The sequence below is a fragment of the Tympanuchus pallidicinctus genome, unplaced genomic scaffold, assembly GCF_026119805.1.
Source record: "Tympanuchus pallidicinctus isolate F22 unplaced genomic scaffold, pur_lepc_1.0 scaffold12, whole genome shotgun sequence".
Classification (NCBI taxonomy): domain Eukaryota; kingdom Metazoa; phylum Chordata; class Aves; order Galliformes; family Phasianidae; genus Tympanuchus; species Tympanuchus pallidicinctus.
Window position 1 is genome coordinate 12,849,889 of NW_026294637.1, and position 16,467 is coordinate 12,866,355.

Below are 16,467 nucleotides of genomic sequence, written 5' to 3' on the forward strand. Positions count from 1 at the left end.
TATTTTTCCTTAGGTTCCCCTACATGAATTCAAAATGCATGATGTTTCTTACAAATGTCAGTATTTTTTCAGCTTGATTTTTCTTTTTTTTTTTTGACTCTTAAATTGTTTGTTCTATTAGAAGGTCTCTTTTTTGTCCAAAGATTGGATTGTTATTTCATTAATGGCATTCTCATTATCAGCAAAGCACTTCTAATTTGTTGCAGTTGGATAATTTAAATTATATTTTAATTGCATTTCTGTCAAGATGTGTGGCAGCCATCTATGCTATGAAATAATAGTGACCTCAGATTGATCTCAGAGCATGTACTCCTGCAAGAAGGGCTGCTTTACTACTTGTGTTTGTGACCGTGTCCATTAATTGGGAAGTTTTCAAGAGGATCCAGGTTTTCTGGATGCTGTGTGCTTCAGTGAGTGCAAGTACTTAACCTTTTTGGACAGGCTAGACAAAGCTGTTGCACTTGAAATGTGTTCTTTGCTCTTTGGAGTTAACATCTCAGTTACACGCCGGGTAACTCAGATTGTTTTATGTTCTGCTGTGCCAATGGGCAGTTTTGGGAAATGCAGCACAACTGGTAACAGTAGCTGTCAACTGTGAGACTATTTGAATATTTTTGGCCTGGTGTGTGCTGTCTTGTGACACTGGTCTTGATTTGGTTTATATATAAATACATGTATTTTAAAGGGTGTGTGGTTATATAAAGCTGTTGAGTCATAACTGAAGTAACCACAGGAAAAATTGCCAGTAGAATGGATTATTATGATAGATAATATTTTAGGGTTGAAACTTGCCCATTAGAGCTGCTCCATCTGATACTTTGTGGTTTGGTACGCGAGGAGAATAAGCAGCCTGATGCCATGTAATAGCGGTGTAACTGTGGGTGTTTGCATGTGAATGTCGGCTCTGGGTTCTGTCCCCTCTGAAGATTTGATCTCTGTGTTGGTTTGCTCTGTGCACGTTTGTAGCCAGGGAATTTCCAAAGCATACTCTGTGTTTACAAACTTGTAAATATTATATTACTTGATACAGTCTGTCAAGATTAGAGTTTTAATTGTTTTCAGGTTTTTAAACTGGAATTGAATGGAAGAATGATATAAAGACTTACTGTAGAGTGAATGGTGATATTCATCTTTAGGGACAAAGAATGGCTTTACTGCAGTTCCCTGAGCACCTCTCTGGCTTGTAAGGGAATTCCATTTATTGCTCACTACTTTAAATGCTATTGTTTATAGCTTTTCCTATTATCTTATGTTTGTGATGTTTGAATAAACACAAATGCATGTTTTACTTATTGCGTATTACGTACCTTATTGTAAATATGCTCTTCTTTGACCTGAACCAGATGCCTTTTTCTTTTTTTTCTTTTTTTTTTTTTTTTTTTTGCTAGGCAAGATGAGTGTAGCAGTGTGTGATTTTCTGTTACAGGACAGTCTGCATAGGAACTGACAATTCCAATGCTGAGCAGGTTGTATTGTATTCAAAGTGTCCAGGCCATGTCAGGGCATTTGGTTTGTTTAGTGATGTGATTTTTGAGTTTAGGAAGCATGGAATATGAAGGAAGAAAAGTAGAGAACTTCTGAGTGCTGCTGTTACAGGAAGAGCCTAACCTTCTTTGTAGAGGATGCATAGCCTTATTATAGGGAATTATTAGATTTTTTTGGTGAAATTAAGTTAAAAGTAATAATGGCCTCCCTCACCCTTTCCAACCAAATCATGTTAGGTACTGAGTGGGTGAAGAAATGTAAAACATTCCTGATAACTGACGCAGGAGCTGTGTTGCTGGTACTGACTTATGAAGTTAATAAACACTGCTAAAATAAATGAAAGCTTTCAACCAGTTTTCCTGAACCAGCATGATTTTTTTTCCTATTTTTTTTCTGTCTTTATACAATGCATGTATTTTGTTGTGTTAGCAAAAGTTCAAGTGTACACCTTGACTTTGTCTTCAGACCTGAGAATGTGCTGTTCTTGCAAATCATTCTCTCTATGAAGGTACAGTTTTTAAACAGCTTTCCATAAAGAGAATTCAAGTTGCTGATACTTCTTAAGCTATGACTAATTTTTAACATCTGTCAGTACTACTTTTGGTCCAAGTTTTGGTAATTGCTGGACTTGCTGTACTTTACTCTCATCTGGTTAAGTTTGGTTCCCCTGAAGTTTTAATTTTGAATGCTTATTCTGGGGATGGAAAATAACTTGATGTAGCTTTTTTTAGCACTTACTCTTGAAATTATTGTCACAGTAACTTGTATAGCAGGGTTTTTTTCTTTGCTGAGTAAGGTAACCATAAGATTCCTCAGAATAAACAGTGTTTTAAAAATGCGGTGAATTTTCTTATAAACACTGAAGATTAGCAGTAGTATTACAAACTGATCTTACAAATATTTGTAATACGCATAAATGAAAGTATTGTGAGTAATAAACGAAGTAAGCGATGTCTGTTCATGGTGCTGTTGGTCTTTGTGTGCTTCGTTGTGCTTTTGGACTTGTGCCACACAAGGCTGGTGGTTAACCCCGGGCAGGTAGGAGAGGATACTGAGACAGGTAAGCGAAGGAGAATCCTGCTTCTAGACCACTAAACATGGGTGTTCAGTCTCGGGCTCTGTGGCTCAATGCCCTGAGGTCGTGCAGTTTAATACAATTAACCCAGGAAATTTCCAGAGGGAACTGTAGAGTCTAGAGTTAGTACCAGATTTTGATTCAGAGTAGTTTTTAGTACCACTTCTGTTAGTCTTCTCTGGAGCAGAAGGTACAAAAGGGGATACTGTGCTCTTCCTGGGAGGGCTTTACTAAGCAGAAATACTGGCAGTTCTGTTACCAGTGGGGACTTTTCCTTTTTGATTCAGAGAGATGGGGAGAATGGAGAATGGCAGGACCTGATCAGGCAAGCCACACTTTGATCAAAACAAGTTGATGAAAATCTAGCTCTGTTACTCACTGAGTGTGGCTTGTTGTTTGAGCACCTCTCCCACTGACCCAGCAGGCTGGAAGTGGTTGAAGCTCTTTGTGAAGAGAGTCACTGACTTCACCGACTGTACTGTGGTGGGACTTTGTCTTGTTTGTGTTTTTTTTGCCAAGAAATAAAAATCTGAAAATATGTTCTTAGGTCCAGTTGGGGTAATCTTTTTGGTTCTCAGTTCCTGCCAGATCCACTTCCATTTCTGATCCAAACTTCATATCTGTGTGGAATAGCAAAATCAGTATCTTCTGTAGAAATCATGGATTGAGATTTGAAGTTTCTCATGAATATTTTTCATGCTTGAAATGCTTCCACATGCATTTCGTTTTCAAGGCCAGAGGTAGTGAAAAACCTCTCTATTTATAGTGTTTGAAATGAAAGTATTTTGTCTTCTAACTAATTAGTGCTGCATCGGAATTTATCGAAATGGCACTTAAGTGGCTATGCTGTTCATAGCCTGCCTGGGTTTCATTTCTCCTCTCAATTTGATTAATGACTGTAGCTTAGTGTATTTTAATAGCACCACATGACATGTATTGTCAAAGTAGCTTTTGGTTTTAAGTAATTTTTATGGTAATATGTGGAAATACATTTTCTTTGCTTACTAATCTGACTTTGAAAGTCTAAATAATCTATTAACAGAATAAAATCATTTTTAGTCTATTAATAATGTCAAGGCTACCATAAAACGAGAAAAGCTTTCCAGGTTTTGGAATTGTCAGGAAGCAGAGAAGTACTCTCAACATGCTGAAATTTCCAGTACTTAATTTAGATTAGTTTTCTTTCTCAAAGCATGTTTGTGTTGCCTTATCAGAGAGTCCAAAATTATATTTTAGGTTGTGGTCTGTATCATACTTCACAACAGACATATGCAATATGGGGTCTAATGGTAGATTGATTTGCTTGGGTGTCTAAGATGCAAAATACAATCAATGCTGTTATGGTTTGTGCTCTAGGTATTTTTGCAATTGATTTCAGTTGCTGAGTCCGATCTGAACGAATATCATTATTCTGAAGCAAAATTGGATAAAGAAGCTATAAAAGATAGAAACTCATACCTTGAGTACCTAGTATAACAACATAGAATGTGATTTTTTTGGTCAAAACATTTATTTGATCAGCATCATAGCAGATGGTAACCCTATAAAGTATATCAACTTGCTTACACAAACATTAGAGCTTCAGTCTCTTGAAATAAGTTTTAAATATGATCTTTGTCTTATACCAGCAAAAAGTGCAACTTTCATTTAAGTTTAATTGCAAAATCCAATTTTTTGTATTAGATCAGCATTTGGAACTACATATTTGGTATGAATACATATGTTGATGTGGCAGTGCAACAATTTTATCAGCTTTTCTAGAAGAGCTTGAAATGCTCATAGTACCAAGTGACATAAAGCAAAACCTTAAAGTACTTCGAGAATTCAGTTTATAAAGCCAGAAAACACCCTTGTGACTACTTAGCTGAGGCCAGTGAGAATGTTTGGCCTTGCCTGTGGCCCAGCCTGGATCCCGCAGCAGGCTGCACTGCCAGGTTCTGGTGCTGCCAGAGCTGCCCCTGTGTGTGGCCACAGGCAAGGGATGTTCCTGTCCTCCTCAGGGACAGGGAATTGCTGTAAGCCAGATCCTGGCCGTGGGCTGCTGGCTGATTCATCTGAAGCTACTGCAGAAATGGCCGAGTTGTTTGTTGGTTGAGCTGTGGTGTATCTGCTTCAGAGGTAACAAACTTCAATCAGGAAATGGACTGATTAGTTGCTTCAGAGCCTTGCTCTCCTCGCTGCTTACTTAGGGGGCAAAAAAAAAAAAGATAAGGATAGAACCTTCTTCTACCTATCTGACTGTGTGTATCTATATATTAGACCTTTACGTGTGTTGTTTTCCCCTTTTTTCGAATTATGCAGAGAGGTTGAGTTACTGGAGCCTGCTCCTGTGGTGGGTTGTTCAGTGCCCTGCTAATACTTGAAGCTTTTCTGTGCCCTGGAACATCTCTGATGAATTAGTAGATCCTGAGTACCAGACATTGCATTTCCTTGTGCCAAGGAAGTTGCTGAGCCCTCCAGTTCCACTCTGTCTTATGTCTGTTAGGAAAATGCTTGAGCCCTTCCAAAAGACACTTGCTTTAAGGCTTGTTGAATGTATGTAGGTTGCTCTGAATGTAATGCCTCTTGCCTGTTTCCATGGAAACTGCAACAGATACAAAGAGCACAACAACACTATTTGATAGAGAAAATTCTTGACTACAAAATGCTTTCTCAGCACAGTCACTATCATTATCTATGCATTTCTGCCAGTGATGAACAAGAGCCTGCATGTTGTGCTTCAAACAGTCTGCGTGTATATTCTGAACATGGCTTGTCTTTTTTGTTGATGTCGCCTGAAATGCACCATCTACTACCTTACTGTGCTCACACCCACTGTTTGGTCTCTGTAAATATTCAGCAAGCATCAATGAAAGTCAGTGGGGGCCATTTTTTGCATATGGAGGCATTCAGTTCCACGTCTTTGGTTCATCCTCACATCCATGTCAGATGCCATTTTGTCAGACTGCCCCTCTGCTGCCATGTGCCACACGGCACCAAAATGTAAAGGGATATTGATGGGAAGGTTCAGCCTCTACTACTGTACCACCAATATCCACCTTCAATATCGTGGGCCAACTTAACAAAATAGGAAGCATTACTTTCAGGGCAGCCCTTGCATATAAACAAGATGACTTTTGTGTTCTTAGGATTACTGCTCCCTGTTTTAAATCCCTTTACCTCTGGAAGTGTTATCTTACTCTCCTGGTTCATTCATGTGGACAGTGACTTTGTCTATATTAAAGTATGCATTGCTGGTCTGTACCCAGCCTGCTAGAGTTTCTGTATCTTGCAGCCTTTTTTGTGTGTCTGTTATTGATTGGGGAAAAAAAAATAGTAGTGTGAAAACTAGAACAGGTTCCTTCAACACTGCCATCGTGATTTTGTATCTGACTTCCTGGTTGAGAATTCTACACTAACCAGTTCTTAATTCATTTGTTGTGTGCTGTGTTGGTCAGGGGGCCAAGTGGCAGCAGGGGTGTATCGTTACAAGTGAAACCAAACCATCACATGTCAGAGTGTTAAGTGTTCTGTGTGTCTTGCATGAAATGCCTCGAGTTAACTATGCAAGCTTTTTTCTAATTTAAATGGACTGCAAACTGTTTAGAAATTAGTTTTCATCCTGCTCTCAAAATGTCCTATTTTGCTTTAGAGCTGTTCCTTTAAACAATTTGCATATTCAGATGGTGAAATAAAAATCACGGACTTTTAGCTGTACGTGTGCTGATTTAGCAGAACTTAAACATGCATCCTTATGTCCCACTGACTTCAATTTTTAAGTGAGGAACATGTTTTACTGATATGGGGTCACACGTCTGAACATTCCATGCGTAACCATTATTTACTGACCTGTTTCTTATATAGGTTATCATTATGTACAGCCTTTGAATTTTCACAAACGCTTTGCTTTACAGTAAGATATCTTTCTTTTTTCCCTCCTACTATCTCTTTTGAAATGAAAGCAGTGGAAGACTTGTTATGATAATCAGTGGATTACGAGCGCTGTTGTTTCTGGCAGAAAGGAATCGGTTGTGCCAAAAGATTACTTTTGCCTTTGTCAGTGCCAGCCACGACTTTTTACTCAGCTCCTGGATCAATTACAATAAAACAACAACAACGCTGTCAGCTGCAAAATGCAGCGAATTTCTATAAACTGGTGGCTTGCTATAGTGGTGGATTTTTTGCATTTTCAAAGATTTTCCTCCAGCCTTGAGGATCATTCCCACATACACAAAAGGAGTCTATAGTTTTTGTCTGGGTGTACTTTAATATGCCTTCTGCAGGCTGTCTTTGTTGCAGCAGTAGTTTATAGCTTCATAAAACATGTTCCATAAGGAAATAATGATTACTGTTACTCCATAGATAGCAATTTACATAGCAGCTTGTATTTTCTTGCGTTTTATTTTGTAATGTGGCCAGTCTGAGGTATATGCATGAAAAGTGTTTATTTGCAATATAAAGCTTGGATTGAAGGATGCTTGTGTGAAGTAACATGCACTTAAGTCTTATTTATTAATTGCGACACGTAATTCTTATTTCTAGATTGTGACGCTGTAGAGCTTTACAATTTATACCACATGTCATGTAAAGTAGGCATGCTATGTGTCAGTATGTGAGAAAAGTCTGGATGAGAAGAAACAAAGTAATTCATTGTGTTTGCATAAAAGTGCCAAAGTGCATCTAGGGTGGAGTTGTCCTCCACCCTAATAAGAAAAATAAGAAGTCTTGCTGTATGTATCAGTCAATGCAATAGTGATATTATCCCATATCAGTAATGTACCATGGCAGGTAGTTGTGTAGCATTGGTTATAAGGCGATTTAACCAATTAACTTTGAATAGAAAATAATTGAAGCAAGTGCAGGCAATGTACTGTTGGCCAGATATCACACTGGAGATATGCTCTGATACGGTCTTTAAAGCTATCCCTACTTTTTTTCTTCCCCTTTCTCTTCTGAGCTGTAACCCTGATTTGCATAAAGGGAACTGATTCTAAAAGAACCGTTACAGAATTTTAGAAGATTCCTGTTTTAGGAGAGCAGACATCATGAATCTTTGTGGTGGTTTGGTTGTGTGAGGTTTTTTTTTTTTTTTTGTAAACTATTGAAATATAAAACAGTCTGTTGCCTTTTTCTCCCTTATGCTAAAATAGCTTGCATGTGAAAACCAAGTAGGGAAAATAATTTCACAGATTTTACAATGCTCAAGCAAGACGTGAGAGCAAAGAGTAGTTAACAAGTACACTATCACAGTATGTGCTGCAATGTTCAGTGCCTAAATTGCAGGATAAATCATGCTGTGCAGAAAGCCAGGCTAGCGTGGTTGTGCTTGTTTTGTTACTCAAGCTAACTTCATATGAGTTTTGTCAGGCTGACTCTGCAGACCGGCAAATCTTGAATTTTTCTACACCCATTTTCAGCAGCTGCAGTTATCAGAATGAGTAGGTTGCTTTGTAGCCAGCTTCGTTATCAAGGAAGTTCATCTTAAGTTTTTGCTTTTATCCTCATTAAGGATATGGAAGAAACTGTATTTGCATTCAGGTTGCAACAGGGAACATTATGCTTTTGCTATTTTTTCTTATAGGTCTCTTCTCTTTTTATTGATAGGTATGGATGAGCGAACAGGTGCTGCGTCCTGGGGAACAAGTGGTCAGCCAAGTCCTTCCTATGAGTCTTCAAGGGTAAGATTCCCATGTTATAACTGATAATAAAAGGTCACGGAACTGTACAGAGAAAATCTGCAGGTGATTTGGCAATGATTTTAAGGGGTAAGCTCTTTTAAATAAACAGATTAGCATCTTTCAGAGATTCCAATGACTTTGACATGCTGCAATAGCGATTCAGATTTAAGGCTAAAAAAATATTGCTTTAGTGTTCATGAAAATAATACATAGCTCTATACTTCAATCATGAACATGCATTTTATTTGCCTCGTGGTCAGAAATGCAGATAAAACTCATGTTGTTTATTGAGGAGCAAATGTACTGGCAAAGTGTAAGGAGCTCTAGCCTCTCCATTGATGTTAATCAGTTAAGTATGTGCTGTGTCAAGAGAAACTTCACTCTTTAAATGCTTTTCTCCTGCTCCTGTTGTAACTTCATCCACCTCACTATGTGATTGAAAATTTTTTTGATAGCATCTGGTATCTAACAATAATACAGACTTTAAAAAATCCAGCTTACTAGTCAAAAGAAAGCCTTTTCTGTATTAAATCTTTACCTTTCATCTACTCAGTTTTCTTTTTATGAATGCCTACTCTTTGAAGAGACAATGAGATAAGTATCTAATGAATTAATTAATAGAAATACCGTGTGTAGCTGATGGCCCCAGTCTGAATCATCTGTTCTGATTTCAGTGCCGTTGAGACAGAGAGCTGTTAATAGCTTTCTCTTGCTGTGGAATGAAGTGGGTGGGCTGCTTGTGCAGCTCATTAGATAATGTTAAAACCTGCACCTGTCTTTGGAGGAGAGACCATTAGAAAGACTTCCTATAAGATCTTAATTTTCCCATTGTTCTTCAGTAAATAGCTAGAATAAATGGATATAAAAATGCTGTGGGATGCGCAAGTGTTTCTGTGCAACACAGAAATTAGATATCCTTATAAAACATCCTATATAACTTGAGTCATAAAGACCAGCCTTCAGGTTCTTTAGGTGCCTTTTCCACATCTGGAGTGTCATCTTACAGGATATCTTTCAGTATGCAGTGTTCTTACTGAAAGAGTTCAGTGTTCTAACACTCACTTACGAAGTTGTTGATCAATTTGAATCAATCATAAGACAAACTGACCTCACTATAGAATTTGAATTTGATTCAAGTTTACAATTAGAAAATTAAAACATAGGCTAAGAGTGAAACCACTAGCAATCATATCATGAAGTTGATAATAAAGGCAAATAGTAAAGCTCTAAAAGAGGTATACCAGAAACTGGAGTTGAAAGAAAACTTCTGTGCTATTTGCTTGTATAATTAAGAATAGGAAAATCACTGTCAGTATAAATTTATCTTAAGTGCAAGGATTCAGAAGAAGGAAGAAAAATAAACAATTCCTTATACTTGTCAGGTATCTTCCTACCCTCTGCAGTTCTAATGTTGGACTTAAAATGGTGTATTAAAAAAGCAATGTATTTCTCCTCCCAGCAAACAGTTCTTGCTGAATCATTCTTTATAATAGAACCATTCTAACTACAGACAGTTGGGCTCTAACTAAAAAAAATATATTATAAAGAATTGGTGGACTCCATCCCCAGAATGTTTCTGAAGTACTTCCTATTCTGGCGAAGTACTCAGGACATTTCTCCTGCCTGCAGTTTGGGTCGTACTGAGGGTTCATTCTGGGGCACCAATTATTTACAGTTGTGATGTTCGATCAATAAATAAATGCAAAAATCTGTATGTTCATTTTTGTTTGAACTGGAGTGTTGCTTTAATAGATCTTTCCTAATTTAAGCTAAATGTGTTGTGTTATAAAGGTTTAAAGTTTTAGCAGGATAATATTGTCCTGTTTTTTTCAGGTAAAGACTTAGAAATTAGTGATATAATTTTATTTCCATTCTCGTATTTGTGGAAGAATTTAATGACTTCAGAGTGCATCATATGAAATCTAGCACAGAGACACACACAGAAGTTGCACACAACCTTCTAGATTTATAAAGTAAAAATGATGTAATCAGGCTCGCCTCTTCCTTCCTTCTGCCAAAATAATGTTCAGCAAGTTTTCATTATTTGGGGAGGAGCAAGAGGGGAATAAAATGGTTTATTTCTTAAACTGTTTGTGTTCACCTGCTCTAGTAGTGTTGAGGTAATAAAGTTTCCTTCACTTCAACAGGAAATTCTTTTTAATATTAAAGGCAACAGAAATTCTGGTGGAGGTGGGAGGGAAGTCCTAAATTGTGACGGCAGGGTCAGAATAATCACCTTATAGAATCAATGTGAGGTGTACATTTAAAGGGATTCAGGTGGTTTGGCCAATATAAATACAGATTTTTGTCTAGGCCTTCTGTACACTAGAAACTAGATTATAGGAGAGGGGAAAAAACAAGTTTTAGTAGAGCCCTACATCATACATGAAACAATAATGGTTGTCTGGTGTGTGATTTAAATAACAGCTTTTTTGCAAAGAAAACTGAATTCCTTTTAAAAGAATGTGTACTGTCTGCATATAAAGTTGTAATTGTTCAGAGGTAAAATCTTCTGAAGAAGAAAAAAATACAAAAGGAATGAATGAAAGAAACCCAAAGCACAAAGGAAATTGTCGATTATATTGAAATTAGTGGAAAAATACTAGACTTCATTTATGAGACTAAAGCAAGTTTGCAGGCATATGTTTTGGGTAAGATTTATTGTGTTTTATTCTTCTGTTGTCTTTCAGCTAATGAGGTAATGATGCTACCGGTTCAGAATTTGGCATGTAGATAACCAGATCAAATGACTGTGAAGAAGAGCTAAAAATACAGGGGGGAGGCAGTACTGTAGGTATATGGATCACTTTGTGTGATAGCATGGCAAATGGTGCACTTTGCCTTTGATGTCAGTAGATCACGCCTCGTGATGATTAACATCTCAAGTTTAAGTTGGAATTGTCCTACAATTCCGGTTCAGCTTTAATACTTCAAAATCCAGTGCTTTTTTTCCATAATTTTGGTATGGAAAGTTAATCTTGTCTAACAGTTCTCATGAATTGCTTATTTACAGGAGAATGGCAGTCTTCATGGAAAAAGCTCAGACCTCTCCACAGACATAGAAAAGTTGAAACCGCAAGAGGTACCAATTATTCTTTTTATCTCATGTGCAATTTTGGTACAGGCTTTGTTTTATCTTCCTGCTGCTGACGCCTGGGGTTTTTTTCCTTAAGTCATAATACAGCAATGAAATTGTATGAGAGTTCAAATAAGTGGCAAAATTATTTAATTTCCAGAAGTGCATAAACAAAAGCAATTTTTTTGTAATATGGACATAATTAATGGTAGTTAAATACCTGTTACAGATGAGTTACGTTGGCGAAAGACTGGCTGAAGGAGATCTTCCTTTCCTTTCCCTTTTTCCTGCTGAAGTTCTGTTCAGCTTAGTGTAGCTGGTCTGATTGTGTCCAGCAGTAACAATTAAGGAAAAAGTATAAATGCAGGGCAAATATTTTGCTTCCTTTACTGATTTGCTCTCTCTCAATGAAGCCCAGCATTTTCAGGGTTCTGATTTTCTGGACAGAGCCAACCTTTGGAATGTTGTTCTTGTAGCTGCTGTTGGTTTATTCTCTGAGTGTGCTGTCAGTTTTTCTAACTTCAATTATAATTTTGGCCAAAACAATGGACATTTTGTGGCAGAAATATGGATGTTTGTGTGCTGACAAGTTATTTGTTGGATTTCTACCATGTTCTTCTGTCCTGATTAGTAATGATTAGTTGTTACCTGTGTAGTTCATAATTTTTTAATGAACATCTTTTTTTTATATGCCAGCTACATGTGTGTCTTCTATCAAAATGAGCAATCATAATCTGTATGTCTCTCCTCCTGTAGTAACTTCTTAGTAGCACTTGGTGCAATACTCTGAATATTTCTGCTTGTTCTGTATGACTTAGAACTGGGTTGATTGCTGCTGCATACGCTAAAGACGAAAGCTATGGCATTAATTTCTGCATGACATAATGATACTTTCATTTTCTGTTCATTGCTTTCTCATTAGTGAGTCTTGTAACTTTTGACTTTCACTCCAAAGTGATATTGCTTCCAAAAGTAGAAGAAAAATTACCTTAGTATTATTGTATATGCTATACAGTATTTACCACATTGTTTCAACGTGGAATTGATTGTAAAGCATGTTTCTTTAGTGTACAGACAAAACTTCATGCTATTTTATTGCCAATTTCATAGAGAATTTGCTTTGCAATTGTGCACCAATGTTTAGTTACAATGATTTAAAGTATTTTTTGTTAATAAATGTTATCATCTCTTTGTTTATTCCTCTTGATATATTGATGCAGTTGTTGAACATTGGTCTGAGTACAGCTTTTTTGGGGGAGATAGGGAAAATATATGGGTAACTTTATTTTTACTGTGAAAATGATGTATTTCTGTGTTTGGGGTGGGACATTTGTGTTTTTCCTCTTTTGATCAATAGTTAACTCAAAATCCTTCTCTTATCCCATGACGAGTTTACTTTAAAAGTGTCTGGTAATACCTTATTAAAAGCTAAAATTTTCTATGTAAGTAGTGTTTTGAAGTCTGAGAATCACTACAGATTGAAAAAACCTTGTTTTTTAGTACCTAGCAATGTTAAATACCATCCTAACACTGAAGTATTAGTGGGCACTTGTGCATTTAGAGTTGACTGTGGTGATCTTATACTGGTGAAAAGATATGAATTGAGACACTGGTGCCACCTGTGTGTGACATCTCTTGTGTAGACCACATGTTTTGCCAGGAAAGTGAAGCACTTGGAAACAGATCTGTAGTGGAAAATAAGTAAGTGTAGGAAAGCCTTGTTTTTAGAGGAGTGGTAATTATCAGGTCAGTGAAATTCTACAACATGCTGATTTCTGCCTTAATCTTGAATGATTATAGTGAAGTTCACGTACAAACTGTGTCAAATTTTTTTTTTTCAGTGACTATCTTGTGATTAATGTATGCAAGCCCTTCCTTACCTGAGTGATGTAGAGCGGAGATGTTTGCATGTGTTGGCAATCCCTTGCATTGGAGGGCTAGCTGTCTCTTAGTGTATGTTGCGGACTTGTAAAGCTGCTTTTTGAGAGCCCTGCTCTACTGAGCTCTGTGAATGCAGCTCAGAGGTACTGAACCAAATAGCAGTCAGCTCTTATGCAGTAGAATGTTGGCCTGTAGCTCTTGGAAGTTTTGTCGTCCTCTTGTGAGATCTTCTGCGCTTTCAGCTATTCCACTTCTTTTGGAAATTCTTGTTTGTTTAGGTAACCTCAACAAGAGGTTGATATAATCACTTCTTTGGGATAACCGCTCCTGTTATCTTTTGATTAAAAGTTTTTCTACCGTAGTTCTTATTTCAGTGTAGATGATGGTGGCTTGTATGTTTTGAATAGTAATGCTCTTTGAGGTTTTCTTTCATTGTTTTGATTTTGTTATAACATGTCTTAACAACAACAACAAAAAAATCAAATTAGTTTTTCATCTGTTTAGATTGCTGTCTCCTAAAAGAAGCAAATAACAATATTTTCCATTAAGCATTTCCTTGCTGGATTAGTGTGCTTATGCTTTTTTTTTTCCTTAATACACATAACTTAAAAATTGGCATCAATTATCTGAGATGCTTTGTTTTGTAAATCTCTACAGTGGAAGCTTTGAGGATCTTCAAGCATTTATATTGTGATGAGAGCTATGAAGTATACATTTTGACCTGACTGAACATGGAATCAAGTTTCAGTCTGCTTGAAGGTAGAGTTGAACTCTTCCAAGTACCACTGTCAGACTGAGATGATACTGCAGCATCAGTGAGCTAATAAAATAGATTGCTTGTTCAGTCTTCTGTCCTTCTGCACTCTTCTTTTTCAAAACTCTGCAGTTTTTATCTGCGGTTTTTAAAATAAAAAAATGAGTTTGCTTCTTGTATTCCATTCATTGTCACTTCGTTTTCATGTGTTTCAGTTGGTATATGGGAAAAGCTAATGGATATTTTGATAGCTATATTACAAAGCATGTAATTTTTGGTGACACTCGTGTAGTAGTTGTGAAACTGTCTTGTCTTTTTCCAGTAATGCCTGAGATCTAGGGTAGTGACAGCTACTTTTTCTTCTCCCCTTGTGTAGCAAGTGACAAGAGTATTGGAGATCTTTCTCTTGAAATATAAAATGTATAATGAAATAAATAAAACTATGTTTTTCTTAAGGATATTGTAACAGAGAAGACTTTCTTATAGTGAGAGTTAGTGTAACTCCTTGTTTCTGGGAAAATTGGGCAACCCTATCAGATTACTGTGTGCATTTACCAAGGGGAAATTATGCCTGACAAACCTGATTAGCTGCTGTAATGAAACGGCCGGCCTGATGGATGGGTGGGAGCAGTGGATGTTGTCCTGGGCTTCAGGAAGGCCTTTGACGCTGTCACTCATAAGAGCCTCTTAGAAAAGCTGCTGAAGTATAGAGTGGATGGAAAACCTGGTGCAGTGGTGGGACCCAGTGGGCAGTGGAGCAAAGTCTGGGCGGAGGCCAGCAATGAGCGGAGTACCATGGGGGTCAGTTCTGGGTCCAGTCCTGTTTAACATCTTCATTAACAATTGAGATGATATGGGGGAATGCTCTCTAGTGATTGTGTTATATTATATCAATGAACAAACCCATAGCATGAGTGTGAGTCAGTGGTGTGGTTCTGCTTATCATAGGATGGATTAGGTTGGAAGGAACCTTAAAGATCCTGTAGTCTCAATCCCCTTCTGTGAGCAGAGTTGCCACTCACTGGATCAGGCTGCCCAGGGCTCCATCCAATCTGGCATTGAATGCCTCCAGAGATAGAGCAGCATCTTCCAGTACCTCACCACTGTCTGAGTAAAGTACTTTTCTTTTTTTTTTTTTTTTTTTTCTTAGCTAACCTGACTCTTAGGATAAGGGATAAAGGGGAATGGCTTTAAACTGTCACTATCAGACCATGTAAAGAAAAGTTGGTCCCACTCTTGATTATAAGCTCCACATGAAGGCTGCAGTGAGGTTTCCCTGGAGCTTTTTCTTCTCCATCTAAAACAAGCCCACCTCTCCCAGCCTTTTTTTTTTTTTTACCATAAGGGAGATGCTCTAGACTTCTCATTGTCCTTGTGGCCTCCCCCTGGACCTGCTCCAACAGCTACACATCCCTCCTTTGCTAGTGGACCAGAGCCTGGATGATGCAGTACTTCAGTTGGGGCCTCACAGGAATAGAGAAGAGGGGGACAGTCACCTCCCTCTGCCTGCTGGCCGCTCCTCTTTCGATGCAGCCCAGGATATGTACTGCTGAATCTTGTCCAGTTTTTGGACACCTAAATCCTTCTCTACGGGTCTTCTCTCAATGAATCCTTTTCCCGGCCTGTAAACATATCTAGGATTGCCCCAACCCAAGGGCAGCATCTTGCACTTGACCTTGTTGAACCTCATTTTGTTCTCTTAGGCCAACTTTTCAATCCTGTCCGGGTTCCTCTGGGTGGTGTCCTTCCCTTCTGTTGTGTCAATTGCACCACTCTGCTTGGTGTCACATGTGGACAGATGCAGATTTATAGTTTGTCTCAGAATTTTAGTTGTTTTTGCCATACTAGCAACCATCACGATGGAAAACTTTGTTAGAAACAATGCCTAAATCACCTGTAGAGTCTTACCCAAGGAAGGTGAGAATGAAAAGTTTGCAACTGCTAATATATGGAGAGGGAGTTCATTTACTGGAATGGTTAGAAAATATCTCTCTAATCCTGCAGAATGTCTGAAAAATGAGTAAAATGTTAGAGTATTCAACCTTGAGAGTGCCTGCACTCTGCAGTTAAAATTGCAGCTCTAATTAGCAGTAGTCCTCCAGCTGCATTTCATGCCAGGCATTATTAGTTTACGATACTTGTCGCTTTTGTTTGCAGACATATCTGATTATTGTCTTTCTGAACACAGACATACTGTGAGTCTGAAATCTGGGGCGAGGCCTGTTGCAAAATGGACAGTCACAATGCTACAAAATGCTGTAAAGGAACAGTTAGCTTCCATTAAGCTTAATTGTGGCTGTAAATGTGCAGAAAGAACAAGTTTGGTTGTCTTTTGTGAAGGTTAGAGCTTGCTTGTATATTAAGTACATAAGAAGTTGGAACAAACAACGTGGATTGGTAGGCAGCGATTTTCCAGAGAGCTTTGGAAACCCACCTGTGGTCCAAAGCATGATATCATTAACCTATTCAAAAATGAGGTCAGAATATGAATAGTGAAATAGTGCTTCCCAAGAGAGCAAAGACCATTTGGCATAACCAA

General features: G+C 37.8%; 1 protein-coding gene across 8 annotated transcripts in view; it reads left to right on the forward strand.

Moving 5' to 3' along the window:
- The window catches only part of TCF12 (transcription factor 12), a 158,014-nt gene that overhangs the window by 36,096 nt on the left and 105,451 nt on the right, over positions 1–16,467 (forward strand). For all 8 annotated transcript variants that reach the window (XM_052672619.1, XM_052672622.1, XM_052672617.1 and 5 more), the window contains exons 4-5: positions 8,144–8,217; positions 11,231–11,299. In XM_052672619.1, the coding sequence (XP_052528579.1) occupies positions 8,144–8,217; positions 11,231–11,299 (143 nt within the window). The remainder of the gene's footprint in view (positions 1–8,143; positions 8,218–11,230; positions 11,300–16,467) is intronic.